This window comes from Aspergillus tanneri (assembly GCF_003426965.1).
Source record: "Aspergillus tanneri strain NIH1004 chromosome Unknown AapTan_5_pilon_pilon_pilon, whole genome shotgun sequence".
Classification (NCBI taxonomy): domain Eukaryota; kingdom Fungi; phylum Ascomycota; class Eurotiomycetes; order Eurotiales; family Aspergillaceae; genus Aspergillus; species Aspergillus tanneri.
The window spans coordinates 838222-856708 of record NW_022984632.1 but is presented as its reverse complement, the minus strand read 5'-3'; the positions used below and the strand labels follow the sequence as shown (position 1 = coordinate 856708).

Here is an 18487-nt window from a genome sequence, read left to right as displayed (position 1 = left end):
TCCATGATTGGATTCCTCACATCTTGCAAATAACTAAACCATGTATGCGAATGAAGGGACCGTCGCAGTGGTGCTGCCGGAGCAAACACGAGATCACCATAAAAGCCAACCGGATGATAGCGATTCCAAGTTGGAAGGTGCAGAGGAAGTTCTGTCCGAGTATCCAGACGGCGGACAGCGCGCATGGTTGGTAGTGCTAGGCGTCTGGTGTGCGCTGTTCCCGACCTTTGGCATCATGAACATCACGGGAATTCTGGAAGAATGGCTAGCGGAAGATCAATTGCAGGGCCATTCCAAGGCTTCCATCTCGTGGATCTTTAGTATCTATAATTTCCTCTTTTGGCTCGGTGGAATTCAAGTAGGTGAGGCATGTTGTTCATATCTGTCCAGATGAAAGGCTGTGTGTATGCACAAACCAGCTAACAAACACGCAAAATAGGACCTCTCTTCGACTCGCACGGGTTGAAATATACGCTTATTCCAGGCTGTATCGGTTTGACAGTATCCATAATGGCCCTGAGCGTCTCAGAAGGTAACTTGGAATCCAGATGAGCGCAAGTCAGATCTCATACTGATGCCATTAAGAGTATTACCAGTTCATACTTAGCTTCAGCATTCTCGGCGGTCTTTCGTCTTCCGCGGTGTTAACCCCGACTCTTGGAACGATCAATCACTGGTTTTTAAAGCGTCGAGGTTTGGCCACTGGGGTTGCTACTACGTCTGGCGGGATCGGAGGCATTGTCTGGTCCGCTATCTTTGGAGCACTCCAAGACAACCTAGGATTCCCATGGATCGTTCGAATCCTGGGGTTTATGTCCATTGGATGTTTTGCAGTTAGTTTGCTGCTCATGGAAACCAGACTCCCTCCTAACAAGTCGGCTGGAGGAACCATCGATATTCGGTCCCTGCGGGAGGTCCGATTCACCATTGCTTCTATAGCAGTGAGCTTTGCTGAAGTCGGCCTGATGATTATGATCACGTATCTCCCTGCGTACGCTGCCTCGCATGGGGTGACTGGCGCTCTGTCCTACAATCTGATGTCCATTTTCAGTGCCACTCTGATTTTCGGTCGAGTGATTCCAGGACTGCTGGCCGATCGCTGGGGACGATACAACGTCATGACTGTCACCGGTGGTGTAAGTATGCTGTTGGTCCTGGCCTTGTGGATGAAGGCGGGAGAGGATACGGCCGCGATTGTGACCTTCGCTGCATTCTATGGTTTCTGGAGTAGCCCGGCCGTGGGCCTGTCGCCAGTCTGTATCGCCCAGATCTCCCGAACTGAGGACTATGGGAAACGGTATGGGACAACGACCGCAATCTTTGGGCTCAGTATTTTAGTAGCCATTCCCGTCGCAGGTGAGATCTTGAAGGCACAGAACCCAGCCTCCGGGCAGGAAACAAACTATACCGGTCTGATCGTCTTTTGCGGCGCATCGTATGCCTTCTCAACGGTCCTCCTTGTTGTGACCAAAGTGATTAGTGTGGGATGGAGTGTAACTCGCGTGTTTTAGACGAGCCGAGCATATCAAGTTATGTTCGAGATGCAGCGATGTCTGAATAGACTAGTAGACAGATAGAAGGTTAAATAGTGGAACAAGGCGTATAACTGGTGCAGATGGAAGCTCTCCAGAAGTACCAACTCCGTTCATTCTAATCAGTAGAACAATAGGCCGTACGATATCGACTATAGCATAAGAACGAAGACGGAATTTCTATCCATTTTGCCTGCAAGAGCAGCCATTCCTCCAGATTCCACCAAGTGGCGGTTCCTCTTGACTACTAGAATCAACAAAAATAATAATGTACGCCGGTCATGCTGTAAACCTTTCCCCATGCACGGTGATAGGACCAAGTGCCAAACCTGGGTATAATTCATCCAAACGCCCAACTGCAATGTACCCAATTCAGATCCTGTATAAGCGCCCAGTTTGCCCTACCATCAATGTCTCGCATTATTCCTTACTGTTCTCGGTCCGCGATGACGTCTTCCTGCTGCCCCCGGGGTCTCACCGAGATCCTCCTCCGGACTCAATCCATGTTGTCGTTGACCAGGTCCCTCTCGCGTGCGGCCCATCGCCTGGCGCAAGAGACCGTCCGCCTCGTCGTCTAGCTCCATCTCTACTTTCTGCTCCAGCGTCTCCGATTCAGCCGCCAAGTCAACTTGGGCCACTTCATCGGTCCATTCCTCCGCAAATGATCCCTCCGCGGGTGCCCGCCGCCTGGTAGACTTGCCCTTTCCCTTGTCGCGCGACACACGTACGGAACTTCGGCTCGACGATCCTCTATCCCCATCGCGCGGTGCAGGTTCAACTCTATGCCCTTCGAGGGCCCAGATCTCTAGGGCGCGGGAGAGGAGCGTCCCGGCAATACCGGCACCACCAGCAGCATCCCCGCCACCACTCGCACCCAACACGCGGACGGCTTCATGAAGCGCCGTTACAGCATCCATAGTACGGCCGAGTTCTAATAAAACAAGACCGCGTGCAGTATGAAGTGATCCAATGAGTCCGCGGTCCTCATATCCGCCAACTCCTGACGCCGCAACGCCCGATGCATGACCGCCGCTGCCTCCCAAAAATGGACTATATCCAAAGCTTGCCCCCGCGGCGCCGATCCGGAGGCATTCATCAAATTCAACTAAAGATTCCGTAAAGCGACCGATTCGACGCAACGCATGGGCAAGGTTCGCTCGGGTAGCCACCCAGGCCCCCGGTTCGCAGTGAAGCGAGGTGGCCAAAGTAAGGGCCTGTCGGAAAAGTACGATGGCCCCTTCTAAATGATTTTGATGATAGAGAACGACGCCCAGTTCATTGAGGACCAGCGGATCTCCACCCAAGCTTGGACCTTCTGCAGATGTAATAGCAGGTAGAGAGACAGAGCCAGACGGCGCACCAGTTGACATTGCGTACGCAGCACACAAATATTCGTGGGCAAGCGACATGTTGTTCAAAGCCAAGTGTTGCATGCCAAGGAAAAGTTGTGGTAGGTGACTTCCCTGGAAGAGGCGGGCTGCGGTACTGTACGCAGCGATTGCTTGATCATGCTCGCCCTCGGCAGCGAAAGTATGGGCGAATCCGATCCATGCTGGTGCCGAGTGCGGATCCAGCAATGATGCTTTGGAGAAGAATCTCCGTGCCTCGGCAATCTTGGAGACCGATAGATAGTAGACGCCGATGGCCAGATAGGTGTATGATTCATCTGGGGCATGGTCGGCCAGCGTATGTGACAGAAGAAACAGCGCGTTTGTAGCGCCTGTTTCATAAAGGCAGGCTAAATGCAAGGGGTAGACCGCAGGCGCATGTCCCAAATGGCTCTGAGCAGATACATGCGGCGCAGTAGCGTTAGCCAACGCAGTGGACGTTTGGGAAGTTGACAAAATGGAGGAGGTCAATTCAAGGGCTTCCGCAAAGCGGCATTGGGTATAGAGGGCTTCAGCACGGGAGAGAAGGATATCGGGATTTTCGGATAGATTATAATGGGTGGATAAAGTCTCCGTTGCATCCGACAGAATTGCCGGCGACGAGTATTTTGATAGTCGGGTGGTGTACAACATCTTCGTAAAATGGGCGGCTTCTTGGGCCACGGACGGATCCGGGCTGGAAATCGAGTCAAAATCAAGAGATTCCAGGAATTCAAGTTCTTCGGCAGGCGACATAAGCGAGTTCTTCATGAGCTGGTCGAAGGCTTCAAAGCACTGGACGTCGATGCGTACAGCGTCCTTATAGCAGTCGCGTGCGCGGTCAAACACATTCTGCTTTGCAAAACAGAGTCCTCGTAAGTAACACATGGCAGCCTCGAATCGAATATTGTTCCCATCCTCCCGTTCTCTCTCCTCGTTACGATCAATGCGCGAAGCCGCGGTCTTGCCATTCCGTAGGGTTACATGGCTTTGACCGTTGATGTGCTGCAATTTGCGACGGCTATTGGTACTGCGGATCAGATGCGTGGGATTATTTTCACCGAGAACCGACAGAGCCTGTTCAAAGTGGTTTTGTTTGATGTAACAATGGGCAGCCAGATAGCGACAGGCGGTACTTCGTGAGATCAAGTCTTTCCGAGACAGAAGAGCCAGGGCTCGTGTGTAGTTATTATTCGAAAAATGAACCTGCGCTAGCCAGAATGCATCGGAGTCACTGTCTACGGAGTTTGAAACTATTAGATACATCCCCAGCATAAGGAATACAAGCCAGCAGATTCGACTCACTGGTCAAGGCAAGCACTTTATCTCCAATGTAGATGGCCGTATCATGCTGGCTTCGATTCAATGCATCCTGGCGCCAGGAGCGCAGAAATTTCTCCATTTCGTGGACAATGAGTATAGTGTTGATCAAGAGAGGTACCAAGGAGATCCAGGAAATATCGGCAACCGCAGTGGGTGTCCTACCGGCATGGGGAGAATCGGAGGGTAGGTGTCAAGCAGGATAAACAAAGAAACCGGCCAGTCTGCAATGCGCTCGCGTAGAGGGAAAACAAAGACACCCGACAAGAGTTCCCGGGATGAAGGAAGTAGCTGTCCACTGTCAGGTTGACCTATGTCGCGCAGGGAGAGAAGACGCTGGATATTAAAGCAGCTTGAGCTGCTTTCCTGGAAAAGGCGTGTCGTGGCCCGTGCACATTGCCCAATCGGGAATCTGACATGGCTAGGCTGACTAATACCACGTGATAACCCAGTATATCGCATCTTGACTCTCAGTGATTAGCCACCGATCCTAGACCATCCAGGTTTTTTGTATCCCACAGCTACTCCGTCATCGATAACCCGTTGCCACCATGTCTGAGCGAAAAGTTCTGTAAGTAATCTCTCGAACGCTTCTGCGCCTCTGCGTCTCACCATGCTAATGCCTCACCTTCCAGCTCCAAATACTACCCACCGGACTTCGATCCGTCGGCGATCACACGAACACCAAAACATCTGCGTCAGACAGGACCCAAAGTCATAACCGTTCGACTGATGGCGCCATTCTCGATGAAGTGCACCCACTGCGGTACGTATCTACTCCGACCTCCCCGCTCGCTGCGGTTGAACATTCTGCTAACATATCAAATACTCGAACAGGCGAGTACATCTACAAGGGGCGAAAATTCAACGCGCGCAAAGAGACAACGGAGGAAAAGTACTTCTCGATCCCCATCTATCGATTCTATATCCGATGTACGCGATGCAGTGGCGAGATCACGTTCGTGACGGACCCCAAGAACATGGACTACAAGGCGGAAAAGGGTGCGAAGCGAAACTTCGAGGTGTGGCGGGATCCGACGGCGGAGGCGTATAATGAAACCGAGCAGGAGACGCTGGATCGGTTAGAGAGAGAAGAGAATGAGGAGCACGAGCGGTTGGAGCAGGATAAAATGGCCGAGTTGGAGGAGAAGATGCAGGATTCAAAACGAGAGATGGCGATCGCAGATGCGTTGGATGAGATTCGGACGAGGAATGCGCGGATAGAGCGGAATGAGGGCCTTGGGGAGGATGTGGCCCTGACGCAGGTTCGGAGCGAGGTGGATGAAGCGCGGTTACAGGCTGAAAAGGAAGATGAGGAGGCCGCGCGAAGAGCGTTTACTACGGAGACTGGGGAGAAGGTCAAAAGACTTGTCGAGGATGGCACTCTAGCGGATTCAAAGACAACAGAAATGCCGCCTCCGCCTTCATTCGCGCGAACCAAGAAGCCGAAAAAGCCACTAGTAAACGGACTGGGTATCAAGAAAAAGCCCAAGCCGTCACTGATTTAATACGTCCGTCAATTGCATCGAGTGAACAGCGTTCGGTTTACGGCGAAGGTTTCGCCTATGTGAATGAGCATTATGACTACTATTCAGACTCAAAGTTAATTGGAAAACTGATTGTGACCAATACATATTAATTATGATACAACAGCAAGAATAGTAGAAGAAACATCGTAAGCATATTCGTCAAAGATTTTAATCCAGAGCGCCACGCTAGAATAAGACCAGAAGAACTCCCATTCGGCTTGTCAAATCCCATGGGATTAAAGTGGAAATAAGCAAAACGACAAGCAGAGAACGAAACATAGTACACAGGCCGGCAAAACAGGATGAGTACTTCTAGAGGTACGCCATCCACAGAGCGTCGCAGGATGCTAGGTGCTGAGGGTTCACAGCCTTGGAGATGAGGTCGATTGTCGTTTGGTTCGCGGGCAGATTGCCCTCAGGGGGGCTGGCAAGACTGACAGCCCGGTTGACAATGACATCACTGTTGTTGTATACCAAGTCGCGAAGCTGAGGGACTGGCAAAGCCCCACGATGCTGTGCTGTGGACCAGAATGTCATTTCATCTCGCACGAAGATGCTAAGTTGCTGTTCGAGTTCATGGCGTGGTTCGGTAAGACACCGCGCAATTGCCATCAGCGCACAAGCGAAGAGCCCTTCCGTGGCAATAGGTCCCAGTAACGTCTGAATGTTTGGAGTGAAACGGAAAGGTACTTGCTCGGGATTGTAAAAGAATGCCTTCGCAGGGTTGATTGTTGGAATCAGCTCCGAACCCCAGATGTCGCCCGTCATCCTGGATATCATGATCTTGTTAGGGTATCGGTTACCCATGTGCATCACGTATGTCATGAACGCAATGGCAGCATATTGATAAGCAAACTGCCGGCGGAACAGCCAAAAGTCCGCAAAATTGGGGTAAGTGTTCTGGAAGTAGTCCAGCACCACCGTATTAGGGACCCATCTTTCCTGGATGGCTGTGAGGATCTCGGAGCGGAGTAGCTGCTGCTGGTCTGGCGTACGCTGGGGAATGTTAGCCTTGGTCATAGATTGAAAATGATGAGCTTCACTCACGTTCTGCTTGGTCTCTGCTAATGATCTCATCTTCTCCATTGTAAACAGAACAGGATCGTCCTTGTTGATCCCTACCCGGCGACAGAAATCCTCATAAATGCCTTGCATGGAGATATAGGAAGGGTCATCACGGACCAAGCGAATATGGGGAGCCAGTGGAATCATGAGCGGAAGATGGAAATATAGGTTGCGCCGTCGACTTTCCTTGCGTTTGCCTAACAACCCATTGAATATACGGAACAGTTGCAAGATTCGTTCCTCGCGTCGGCAGTGACGGGCTGCTGGATGCTGGACAGCAAACGGGTGAACGCTACCATCATGACCACGAATCTTCAGGCGACGGTGGCACACACCAATGCCCCGAACCAGATCAATGTCAGGCAAGAACCTATCAATACGAACAAAGTCTTGATTCTTGTCTTTGTGCAGAAGATACTGACCTGGCACCTCAACCTCGTCAAATTTGAGGAATCTAAATTCACTGAGGTGCGGCGAGTAACTCTCCAAGAACTGGCATTGAGGTCGACGATCGAGTTTCTCTTCGAACTTGTCTCGCCAGCGCCGCAATTTCTGTATGTATTCGTACATAGTCGGCTTCTTCACAACGAAGTCGGCTTCGAAGGATTTGCGGATATGGGCAGGGAGGATGGTCTCAGCGAAGCGTGTAATGTTTGCTTCAGTGGCAGCTGGCAATTTGAAGTCCTGCGCATATGATCCAGGCATACGACCCACATACGCCAGCCCATCATTCAAAAGGGCAACAATCAGACGATATGCATCTTCGTCGGGAGGACACTTGAAGTTCTTATGAATCTGGTCAACCATGGTCTCCATGGACAAGGCAAGTAATGGGAAGGCCGTTTTAAGACCGGACATGATCTCATCTGAGTACTCCCATGGTTTCTTGAGCGCCTCCTTCTCTGGCTCTGTACCAGCATTTTGGTTCTGCTGTGGGGTTCCATTTTGAGCCGGGACTTGAAGATGATTCTGCTGTTGACCTTGGGATTGCTGCATCTGGGTTTGGCCTTGGCTTGGTGCAGAAGCTTGCCCCTGGGATTGTTGCATTTGACCTTGCGCAGGAGATTGCTGAGCCTGCGCACTGCTGTTGATCTGTGGGCTTTGGCCTTGCGACATCCCCTGGGAATGGGACTGGGTTTGATTCGGCCCCTGCTGTAGGCTGCTTGGCTGAATGGTTTGACCCTGTGCAGGAGAGGAAGCATTGGCATTTGCAGGTTGGGCATTTTGTGCTGGCGAGCTGTCAGTGGCTGCAGGTGAAGTTTTAGGCTGCGGCGAAGCATGCTGTTGTTGCTGCTGCCTTGCACGGTTCAGCTTTTCTTGCTTCTGGTCATGCTGCTTTTTGATGTTGAGCATGTCTTCCCTGTTCGTACGAAGCAAGAAGAAAAGAGCTTGGGGGTACAATTTTGCAATTTTCACCAGCACAGCTTTACAAAGGCGAGCTTCACGGTGTGACAAGCTCGTAAGCAGTTGTGGGATAAAGGTGATCCAGTACCAAACCGGAGTTTCACCTTTGAAAGTCTCAAAAGCGCCCGCCACTCGCCCTTCTTCATTATCCAAGCTTAGTAACCAGAGGATGCGGCTAAGCAATTTCCTGGACTTGGCATTCTTGTAGAGACCAGCAGCTTCCAAATAGCAACTGACGGCATTGCTTGCCAATTCATAATCTGACGGGTCAGATTTGAATCGCTGGTCACTGTATTGGCCCCATTCAGACCAAGCCTTCGCGAGTCGTAGGTCATAATAGAGAGCGACGCCAAAAGCTTCATTTGCCTCGTTGACATGGTTCAGTTTGGCAAGGAACATGCCCTTGAGGGTATAAAACTCCGCCTTCTGCTGTGCACCAAAGTAGTTCAGATTAGTGTTGTTGATCACGTCCAGGCCGTTGTTGAGTTCCTTAGGATTTTGATAATGGCACTTAGCCTGTTCTCGCAACTTCAAGAACGCTTCTTGGATCTCAATATTCGGCAGCGTATAGATGCGGCTAAGTTGATTGATGCACACCTCAGGCATCTGATGCTTACGAGCCACATGAGCGAAGCGGTTGATGATCCATGCCGTCTCGTGGTATCCGCGATAGGCATAAGAGTTGCTGGCCACGTTGTTGGTCTGTGGAGGTAGCAGCCCAAGGTATGTCGCATTGATGAGCTGGAATATGTGTTGGCGCCAGGTAACAAGGTCTTGCCAAGCATTAATATCGTCCCAAAGATTTGGGAGACGATCTCGCCAAGTCCCAAGTAGCAATTTCAACTCTGCAGACTTTGTGTCCAAGTTTCGGTCATTGGTCTGTGCTAGACTTCCACAGATGTGGCTTGCATCGTGAAGTTCAACCAAGAGTTGGAAGTGCTGCAGTATCGGGATATGGGCATTTGTTATCCTCTTTGGCAACTGGAGCCATTTTCGAATTGATAGCTGAATTGACTCGTCACAGACGCCATTGAAATCCTGAAGATTGTCTTTCTTGATATGAAATTGGAGGAGTGCCATAAACGCCTGGAAGAAGGTACGCCTTGGAGTGGGAGCGTCGGAGACGGATTTAATGAGAGACTCTAGCTGTTCTCTGTTGCCGTCACCTTGCCAGTTTTCAATGTTTCTCCAAGCCGCCTCCAAAAGAAGGTCATTCAAGTTCTCGTGCTTGGCAAAGTCACTGAGGATTTCCCATTGTTGCAGTTTTTGAGCACATATCAACCAATGGTCCTCCCACAAATAGTATTCGCCCTGAGAGAACGGCATTGCCCCGGAGCGAGCTTTGATCTGCGCATTCTCGTACAGTTGCTGCGACTTGTCCCACATTCCTTGCTGTTCATATGAAATAGCAGCGTTCGTCTCCACAAACTTACAGCGACGACGCCAGGTACCGTAGAAGAAATCATCTTCCTGCAAGCCTGCGTATACCTCAATCAAAGCATCAAGATTGCTCTCGCGGACAGTCGGAGTATCAATAATAGGATTGACGGCTGACTCTTCAAGATACGTCGCAGCAGTGTACCAAGCATCATAAGTACGGCTCAGGTATTTTGTCACATGGGGAGGAATCTTGAAACGTGGCTTAGCCCGTACAACACCCTCGAGTAACGCTTGTACAACATTGGGCCTCTTGTCCAGTTGGCCCCTATGGTATTCTCGAGTAAGCAAAGCGACCATTCCCTTCTCCAAGTCAATACGGTCCTCCCTGGACAGGGTAGACCAGAAGATAGTGAACAAGTTGGTCCAGAGGGTGTATGCAACGCTTGGGTCCGTATGTTGGAGTTGGCAAAGTGGCTCCACCAAGTCACGGGCTTTGACATCACTGATTTCGGACACGAAGCGCTTACGGTCCGATACAAATGCTTCCAACTGAATATCAACCATGACATCAGCCTTCCTCGGATCCTTGTCAGCATTGCTATATAGGAAGGACACCGGATAGAGAGTGAAATCATCCGGGTGAAGTTTCGCCGAGGAATTCATATCAATACACCCTAGGACTAGGTGAGATGCCTGCGCTAACCAGAAAGAATCCGAAAGAGTATCCCAGTTTTGGCAGGTAAGGACATAACTGAGTCGGGAGCTGGCTAGGCGTGTCAGACTTCGATCAAAGATGCTCATGAAGCGATTGCGCATTTCAACGTCCTGGGTCCTAGTCCCAATCAAAAAAGCGTGCTCTAGTCGGACCGTCAACTCAGTGCGTGTAATCTTGGAATCCTCATAAATCCTAATGACGAGGTCCAGGAACTTCTTGAGCATTGTCTGATCGGCTCTTGACTCAAACAGTAGCATCTTGTGCAGAACAGCGGTTTTCTCCTTCAGCGTCGGCCAGGATTCAGTTGAGTGGAATATCCATGTCTCCACCATACCCAATACTTTACTACAAAGTTTGATGTTCTGCGATCGCTCAACCAGCTGCGCTAAGACGCTTAAGAATGGTCGCCTCTGCTCTCCAAGGTGAGACATGCGCACAGAAATCAACTCAATAGTCTTGAAAATCAAGTCAACCCCAATTTCGTACTCTTGCTGGTCTGGAACCCCTTCTGGGAGTTTCGTGCCGTTGGTATATTGTCCCTGATTGTGTGTACAGGCTGCAACATGCTCTTTTGCCAACTTTTGGGAGAATGCCTTCATCACTTGCGGAATATGGGCATCCATTTCCGCCGGCTTGTTCCTGGAAAGCGTCCAGAGAGCGTTCAAGCTGGAAATGTAATTATTGGCCGAAAGCGTCTCTGTCGCAATAGCTGACAGGTACGTCACAAACTCCGAGGGTGAATTTTCAACATCCATTGCATCTTCTTCTTCCGGCTGGTCGTCAGGGAGAGCATTAAGAACACGCCTTACTGGAGGTGGCAGCTTAGGGGAGATTTCCATGTCATTTTCCAGGCCATGAAGACAATCCTGGATCTCCGGATTGTCGCAACGCAATGGTTTCTCGAGGAGCTTCTGGATCAATGGCAAGCGAGCCGTAATCCAGTCATCGGGTTTTGCTGCGAGAAGAACTCGCACAACTTGTAAAGCGTTCACCATACTCGTGATGTGCTTTTCATCTGGTTTCTCTGCCTTTTCACCAGCAAGGATGGGCTCTGTGGCCTTTTGGTAAAGCTCGATATCTAGGTCACCCCAGTACACCGGAGATAACAGGTTTCTCAGCAAATGCACCGCCTTTTTTATCAGTTCCCCAGTAAGAACAGGCGCTTGTGTCTTGTTCGACTGAAGGTCACGGATCCGAGCAGCTGGCACAGAGAATCTCTCAGGAATAATAGTTATGAATGAGATGAGATACTTGATTAGATTTGCCCTAAGATCCGCGGGAACCGTGTACTCGGAACGCTCTCGAGCATGAGGAGGCGCAAGTGCTGGTGAGGGAGATGAAGTAACTTGGGCCTCATCAATCTTCCGCTTCTTCGTGTTTGGCGAGTCAAGGATACCATTTGGTAAAGCAGTCTGGCTATCGACACGTTTTTGCTCCCAGTGCCAGATGAGGTTTATCAGATTCAAGGCAAGCTTCTTACTTTCATTCGACGAGTTGGGAGGCGACGCAATCTTGATCAAGGAGGGCACAATAAGCGGTACAAAATGCTCCCTCGACTCATAAAACAGATCCGGTTGTCGAACAAGGAAATGGAAAATACTCATAACCTGCTGCAGGTTAGCAGTTTCTTCGGCCAAAATGCGCCGAGGCCACTTGGCCCACAATGGGTACCGAGTGTCTGGTGTCTGCGCGCTGCTGCTTGCTGCTAAAATCCTGGTTGGTAATACAGGAGCCAGGACATCGAGAGCTTGCGTAACAAGAGCTTTGCCCTCATTTTGGTGTGCCCTCAAGAGAGCAACGTAAACTTGGACGACAATCTTAAATGGTGTCTCGTAGTGCGCAATGAAATAGCTGATGAGAACGTAAGCGCCGTATTTATTGATGATGTCCTCAAGTCGGATATAATTCCAAGCAAACTTGATAATATCTTTTCGGGAATCCTGGACCGTTTGATGATGGTATTTAATCAGTAGAGCGGACAGCTGGAGAAGCTCCATCCGCGAATGGTCAACACCGGCTTGGTTGGATTCTTCGCTTAAGTCTGCTAATTGAGGTTTCCACAGGCGACTCTGAATAAATTCGGTCATGCTTTTATCCATCAGCTTCGGACTATTAGGAGAGTTGTTCCACGTTGTTTGGACGTCCATTGCAAAGATGGGGTTAACTAGATGATGGAAGGCATATGTTTTCATTTTCTGTGAACACGACCGCTGGCCATATAGGTCAAGGCATCGCATGATGACTGAACGCCGATAGTCGATGGATTCATTTGTGATAATGTGGCGATAAATGAATTTGGGGAATGCCAGTGTGCGCTTCAGCTCATCTGCAGATAAACCATCCATAACCTCAAAAAGGAAGTCCAGGTCTTGCACTGATTCAGAAAGATAGATGGTAAATACGTCGATCAACTGCTCTTCTGCCTGCTCAACCCTCAACCGCTCATTGGCGGGGAGCTTATCAAAGCGAAGCTTTCTGTTCAGATCACGGCCAGACTGTAGAAGCTTCATTCGTAAATCCGCATGTGACACTAACCAACGCTTCGTAGACTCATGTGAACAGACAGAATGTGCAACGTAAATTCCATTTATTGCAGATGTATTCTTGCCGTCCGTTGCATCCTGCCCAAATGCAGCAGCTATAAAACTTTCGGTATCGGCAACAACCGCTGCGCGCAAAGACTCACTTTCCGGATCTGCAAGAACCTGCCCAAAGAAGCGTCCAAATCGTTCATCCTTGAAGCGAGCTTGAAAAAAAGACAAACTCTCTTTCGGGTAACGATTCAAATATTTAACAATAGGCTTTCTGAAGGGGCTGTTGGACGTTCTGCGAAGTTTTTCTTCTAGATCCAGAGCTTTATTCACAAGGTGCTCCATGAACGAAGTTGCAGCCGACGGAAGCAGGTGAAAAATGTTGAAGATTGCTGCCACAATCTTCATATGCGGGTTTTGTTCAACGAGACTAAAGGAAACTTTCTGCAACAGAGCGTCATCTGCAATGACCTTCATATGATCCAGAAGGCGAGCACCAATCTCGACTTTGAAGTAATTCGTAAGCAGGGTTAACAATCGTGCAAGTCCATCGAGACCCGCGACACTCAAACGCTTAGGATCCTGCAGGTTCATGAGAATAGGACGAAGACCATTCTGTAGAAGATCCTTGGGCAACTTATTAGTCTGCGTAAGAACATCCTTCAGACCCGCGTTTGCTGCTTCGATAACATCAGGCGATCGTGAATATAGTGATTTAAAAAAAACGGAAATAATACGAGCACGACTTGTATTCTGGGGAGTGTTGGCAAACTCTGGGAAGCTCATTGCCATTGACAAAAGGCGGAGGCAGGCCACACGCAGGTTGACAATCATTTCGGCATTCTTGAATTCATTTGGCTTAGATGCTAACGATTCGTCATCAGCGTCGGCAAGAGCGAGAGATTCGAGCATAAGTCGGTTCAGTGGATCATTGAATGTCACAATGTTATTGTGCAAACTTAAGCAGAAAGTAATAGCATCAATGAACCCGATTTGCGTGGAGAAGGGCAAAGCTCGCAAAGGCTTATTAAAAATTGATTGAAGCAGGCGGTCTTTGACAGGGAAGATAAGCTCATAGACTTCACAACCAAGAACCTCAGCAATGGTCGAGAAACTCCGACGAGAAGCCTCACGGACATATTTGTTCATATGAGAAAGTTCGTAGACAAAAAATCCGCACAATGAATAGAGACGGCTCTTCTCATTTTTCATGTCATCTTTGGAAACATTTTTGCAACATTTCCGTAGAATCAAATCCAAAGTCTCCTGCGCTCTTATGCGTGTACTGGCTGGAAGGTCGGGCGGAGTATCCTTGATCACGTACATTAATGCTCGGACAAATTCAGCCTGTTTATCAAACAGCCACGAATCACCCAGATCCAACTCAGTCGCAAATTGGTGGATACCAAGGCTACCACCCGCCTTAGTAAACCACTCTTCGCTATGACAGCTATGACAAAAAACACGGCCCAGGTGTTGGAAGAACGGTAGCTTCGACACTCGCTCATGTGTTCCAAATATAATGCTGGCTGCATCCTTCATAACTTGCATTGCTGCCTGGGCACCATGGCGTATATCGGCGTTGTCTGAGGACAAGCATTCGACCAAAGCTTCAGCAAGAACGCGTGAATCAAGGTACACAGGGCCTTCTCCACTCGAGACGTCAAAAGGCTTTCTGCTATGTCTAACCTGAGCAAGTGCCCGTCCAACTTCAACGATGGCGAAATGTTTACAAGTTTCGGCTACAAATGAAGTCGCCGTTTGTTGCAATTCCGGAACTGTGGTAGCAAAGATACAAGCCTTCAGGAGCTTTTTCAGCGAGACTTCCTGTGACAATTTCTTTGGAATAGAGCTAGCTCGGTCAGACTTCTCCAATATATCACCCATAGCTGTGGTTTTGTTGTCGAAGAGATCGTTGGCGTGGAGACGAATAAGTGATGCTAGATCCTCTGGGAGGCTGTCATGTCCAATATAAAGTTTGAGCTGTGAAGAAATCATACGGAATGCCTGCTGTTTGTAGTACGCATCAGAAGCCTTTGCTGCAGGGGTTTTAGGGCTCTCCAACAACTTCCCAATCGCCAGGTCAACACCAATTCCGATAGGGAAAGGGCGCTTCTCACTGGGTCCAATGAGCTTGACATCAAAGCTTGGCGCATCATCGGTAAACTGTTCAAAAGAGAGATCAGGTGGATGGTTTAGGAACTTCCTGTTGCGGCCACCCAGCTTGCCCAATATCCTCATGGTTGTATGCGCATGGAAGTGATTGTACGGGTGGGGGCGGAGATGGTCCCAAAGGGCTGTCATCAGCTCATCCATAATAGGAGCCATTATGGGATCCAAATAGTCGGCAGTGAGGTTGTCCACACAGAGCTCAAGAGTTCGAAGACCCTGCCCTACCAGGTCTGAGTCCGCGCGCAGCGCTACAACGATAGGACGCATAAGATAACTGAGGTGTGGCAAAAGATGGCTGAGGCGGGCAGGAACCGTCAATGTAAGTTCGACGTACAGGTCACGCTCTTGCGGCTTCCGTGCTGCAAGGAGCAGATTATTGAACGTCTCGAGGAGCATTTCAAGCAGAGGTAGGATCTCCTTGTATAATAGCTCAAAACGTCCTCCGCCAATGCTGCGAAAGAGTGAGCGCAAAAGAAGGAAATAATTCATAGGTGCTTCTGCGGTCACCGAAAGCTCAATACACTTGGTGACAATCTTGGTCACATGGGGATGCAAAACCTGTTCATTCTGGACAGAGAAGAGCGTCACAGCCATGAAAGAGAGCTTAAACATTCGAAGTAAAATCTTTGCCCTTGTCATATCAGACGTTCCTACTTCGTGGATCCGGTCCATGAGGTACTGCAACACCATTCCAGAAAAGGCGGGAGAGGTGGCCTCGCTAGCAAGGAAGAATTGAGGCAGATGAAGTAGAGCGCCGTGTTCAAACATAAGCTCATGCAGATATGGTATCTCCAAATGAAAAACCTCGTGGAAAGTTGCAGTGTCGATGCAGTGGAACACAGTTCCAAAACTTTCTAGGAGCTCCTTTTCCTCTCGAGACATGGGTGCCGTATACTGGCTGGCAAGGAACTCGAACGGGGACGAATAGCTCACATCTGGCGGTGACTGGTCGACGCCATAGTACTTGAACACCCGAGCACCTTCATGGAAAAGCTTCTTGATCACCCGCACTTCTTCGGCATTGTACCCATAAGAAACTTCGGACCAGTTTATAGGAACACTATTCGAATCTATTTGAATGTGCTCGGGGTTGCAATTTTTCAGCTGGTGAAAAATCGTTTTGAGGCCGTTAATCAGGTTCTTGAAAAGGAAAATATTATCCGACACTGGATCTCCGCCACGATCACGGGGGTTGGAAGTCTTTATAGGTGATGCCGAAAAGATATCGATCTCATCCCAGTCCGGAGGACTATCTTTGTCCGCAAGGTATTTCTCCGATGAAGGTTCAATGTCCTTCTTATTTGCTTTGTATGCTTTCGAAATCTTCACAGCATTGTCGAACTGGTGGTTCATCGATGCAAACTTATCGCCAATCGCATCAAGTATCATGATCAAGAAGTAACGGGCTTCACATTTATCATCCAGTCTGCATATCCTTTCGGCCATGTTAAGCAGCAACTTAGCACTCATTGTTTGAAAGCTTGTTCCTGGAAAATCATCGTGGAGGTTTTTGGTGTACACCTCAACAGTCCGTCTGATCTGATCGCGAGATAGATGGTCTCGTACATGGTGGATGAGATCCGCAAGCATGCTGTAGGCGAGAGGCCTCATCGTTTCATACACAGTAAGGCCATCACCGATCAAGGTCCGTTCATCGAGAAGTTCGTCAATTTTCTCAAGGAAAATCTTTCGGTAATTGAAGTTGATGATGTGGCGGATTGCAACAAGAAGTTCTTTTCTTGCACTAGATTTCTCCCTTGGGCAATCTTGGAGGAGGCGGACAACGACTGACGGGAGTGTGGGGAGAAAGTCTTGAAGTTGATGTGCGTACATTCTTAGTAGGTATGCGAGGAAACTCATTGTCTTCACTTGTGCTGTGATAAACTCGCCAAAGGCAGCCCGGTTTTTGATTTCCTTGCACACCCCAGTAAATATCATACCTTGTGCAGCAGCCTCTGCGTGCGCTTTCTCCTGAGGCTTGGCCTGGAGCAGCAGTATGCTCTTAATTAGGGGCACAAAAAGCTTGACATTCGCCGAGACTGAATTGCGATGGGTCTGGAAGATAGAGACAACAATAATAGGGCACTCTGCTAAGACCTTGAAGGATTGCATGCCTTTGAGCAGAACGTTGCTTCCTTGCTGATCCGGACCGAGATCAGAAACAGATGTGGCAGGTGAGCTAGGCCTGGGAGACTGAAAGTTCTGAGCGGTTGCACTTGGCGTCGAGGGCATTCCTGAAGGAGTCGCCTGGCTGGGGGTATCGAATGTATCCCGAACGACCTGTTCCATTGTCTGGAACATCTCCTGAATGAGTTCAAGGAATGGTTGTACACGGGCCGCCGTTGCTTTGGCCTGGTTTCGCTCCAGGTCCATGATAGTTTTCATACAGAGAACAGCATTTTCTTCATTTTCAATCCGAACCAGGTCCAGCAACATATCAACCATATCCGCAGCGTACGGTTCCACGTCCGGAGATGCCATGGGTAGTCGGTGAAGTGTCTCGAGAACACAGTTGCGCAGTTTCTAGAATTTCAAAAAGATCAACCTCGATCCCATTAAGTGTGAAATGAAGCTAGACAACCGCAACTGACCTGCTCAAACGAGCTGTTCGCGAAAACAGGTTCGCCTTTCAGGATGGTCTTGAATACCGGCCACAGCTTTGACAGGAAGATAGGATAGCTCGCACCAGAGCATAGCGGCTCAATATTATCTCGTAATTCAAGTGCGACATTAGACCGGAGCTTTATATCTAATTCCAACAACAAATGTTAGCGAGGGCAGCTCCAGAAGACCAGCTGAAAGGCTTTTTGTTATGTCGTTTATGTCTTTTCTGTTTGAGTGCAAAGAGGTAAAGCATACCAAGCTTCTCATCGGCCAGCTTGCTGGCATAGATATCAATATTTCGCTCCATGGCTAAGCTACTCCAGAGCTACGAGTAGGTATAATGGCGACGAGTTACTGCCAGGCCACAGGGCCGGCCAGAAATCGAAAGGCAGCACAGTCTTTTGTGGACGTCGTGTTCACATGCGGGATAGCGACAGAGGAAGGCTATCTCTATTCGCCCAGCGAGGGAAGACGCTTCATCAGACAGAGGAAGCGAAAAAGGACAAATATAAAATCATTGATCTCCGGGTTTACAATTAATGAGAATAGATATAGGTGAAGGGGATAAATGAACGGAGATTGGAGGGTCCCTTGGTGGAGTGGGGAGATTGGGTATATCAAAGTGAAGAGTGAACTGCGCGCAAAATCACGCTTGCGAATCGACAAGAGCAGAAGCAGCAGAGCAAAACGCGGGTGTCGCAGAGACCCCGAAATATACACTAGTCCGTAAAAGGCAATTTCGGGGGTTTTATTCTCCATTCCGACTAGCGCGCGGTTATTAAACGCAATTCGATCATTTAACCTATCATCGGCAGCGCCCCACACCAGGCACAGGGGTAGTACTACAGTGCCACGTGATTCACCCGCT

The 18487-nt window shown here is 49.3% G+C and overlaps 4 protein-coding genes across 4 annotated transcripts; 2 read left to right on the top strand and 2 right to left on the bottom strand.

The window, feature by feature from the left end:
• Positions 1–40: 40 nt before the first annotated feature.
• On the top strand, positions 41–1511 carry ATNIH1004_009718 (uncharacterized protein; the record flags this gene model as incomplete). The annotated part of the gene is made up of 2 exons (XM_033574300.1): positions 41–358; positions 597–1511. The coding sequence occupies 2 exons, from the start codon at positions 41–43 to the stop codon at positions 1509–1511; spliced, it is 1233 nt and encodes a 410-aa protein (XP_033422318.1).
• Positions 1512–1939: 428 nt separating this feature from the next.
• On the bottom strand, positions 1940–4301 carry CDC16 (anaphase promoting complex subunit CDC16; the record flags this gene model as incomplete). The annotated part of the gene is made up of 2 exons (XM_033574299.1): positions 1940–4137; positions 4205–4301. 2 exons carry the CDS (start codon positions 4299–4301, stop codon positions 1940–1942), a joined length of 2295 nt encoding a protein of 764 aa, XP_033422317.1.
• A 469-nt stretch (positions 4302–4770) lies between these two features.
• On the top strand, positions 4771–5727 carry ATNIH1004_009716 (Saf4/Yju2 family protein; the record flags this gene model as incomplete). Its single annotated transcript, XM_033574298.1, has 3 exons — positions 4771–4790; positions 4855–4985; positions 5057–5727. The coding sequence occupies 3 exons, from the start codon at positions 4771–4773 to the stop codon at positions 5725–5727; spliced, it is 822 nt and encodes a 273-aa protein (XP_033422316.1).
• Positions 5728–6060: 333 nt separating this feature from the next.
• On the bottom strand, positions 6061–17926 carry ATNIH1004_009715 (histone acetyltransferase TRA1; the record flags this gene model as incomplete). Its single annotated transcript, XM_033574297.1, has 5 exons — positions 6061–6744; positions 6796–13520; positions 13581–17538; positions 17607–17764; positions 17875–17926. The coding sequence occupies 5 exons, from the start codon at positions 17924–17926 to the stop codon at positions 6061–6063; spliced, it is 11577 nt and encodes a 3858-aa protein (XP_033422315.1).
• Between the last annotated feature and the right edge of the window lie 561 nt (positions 17927–18487).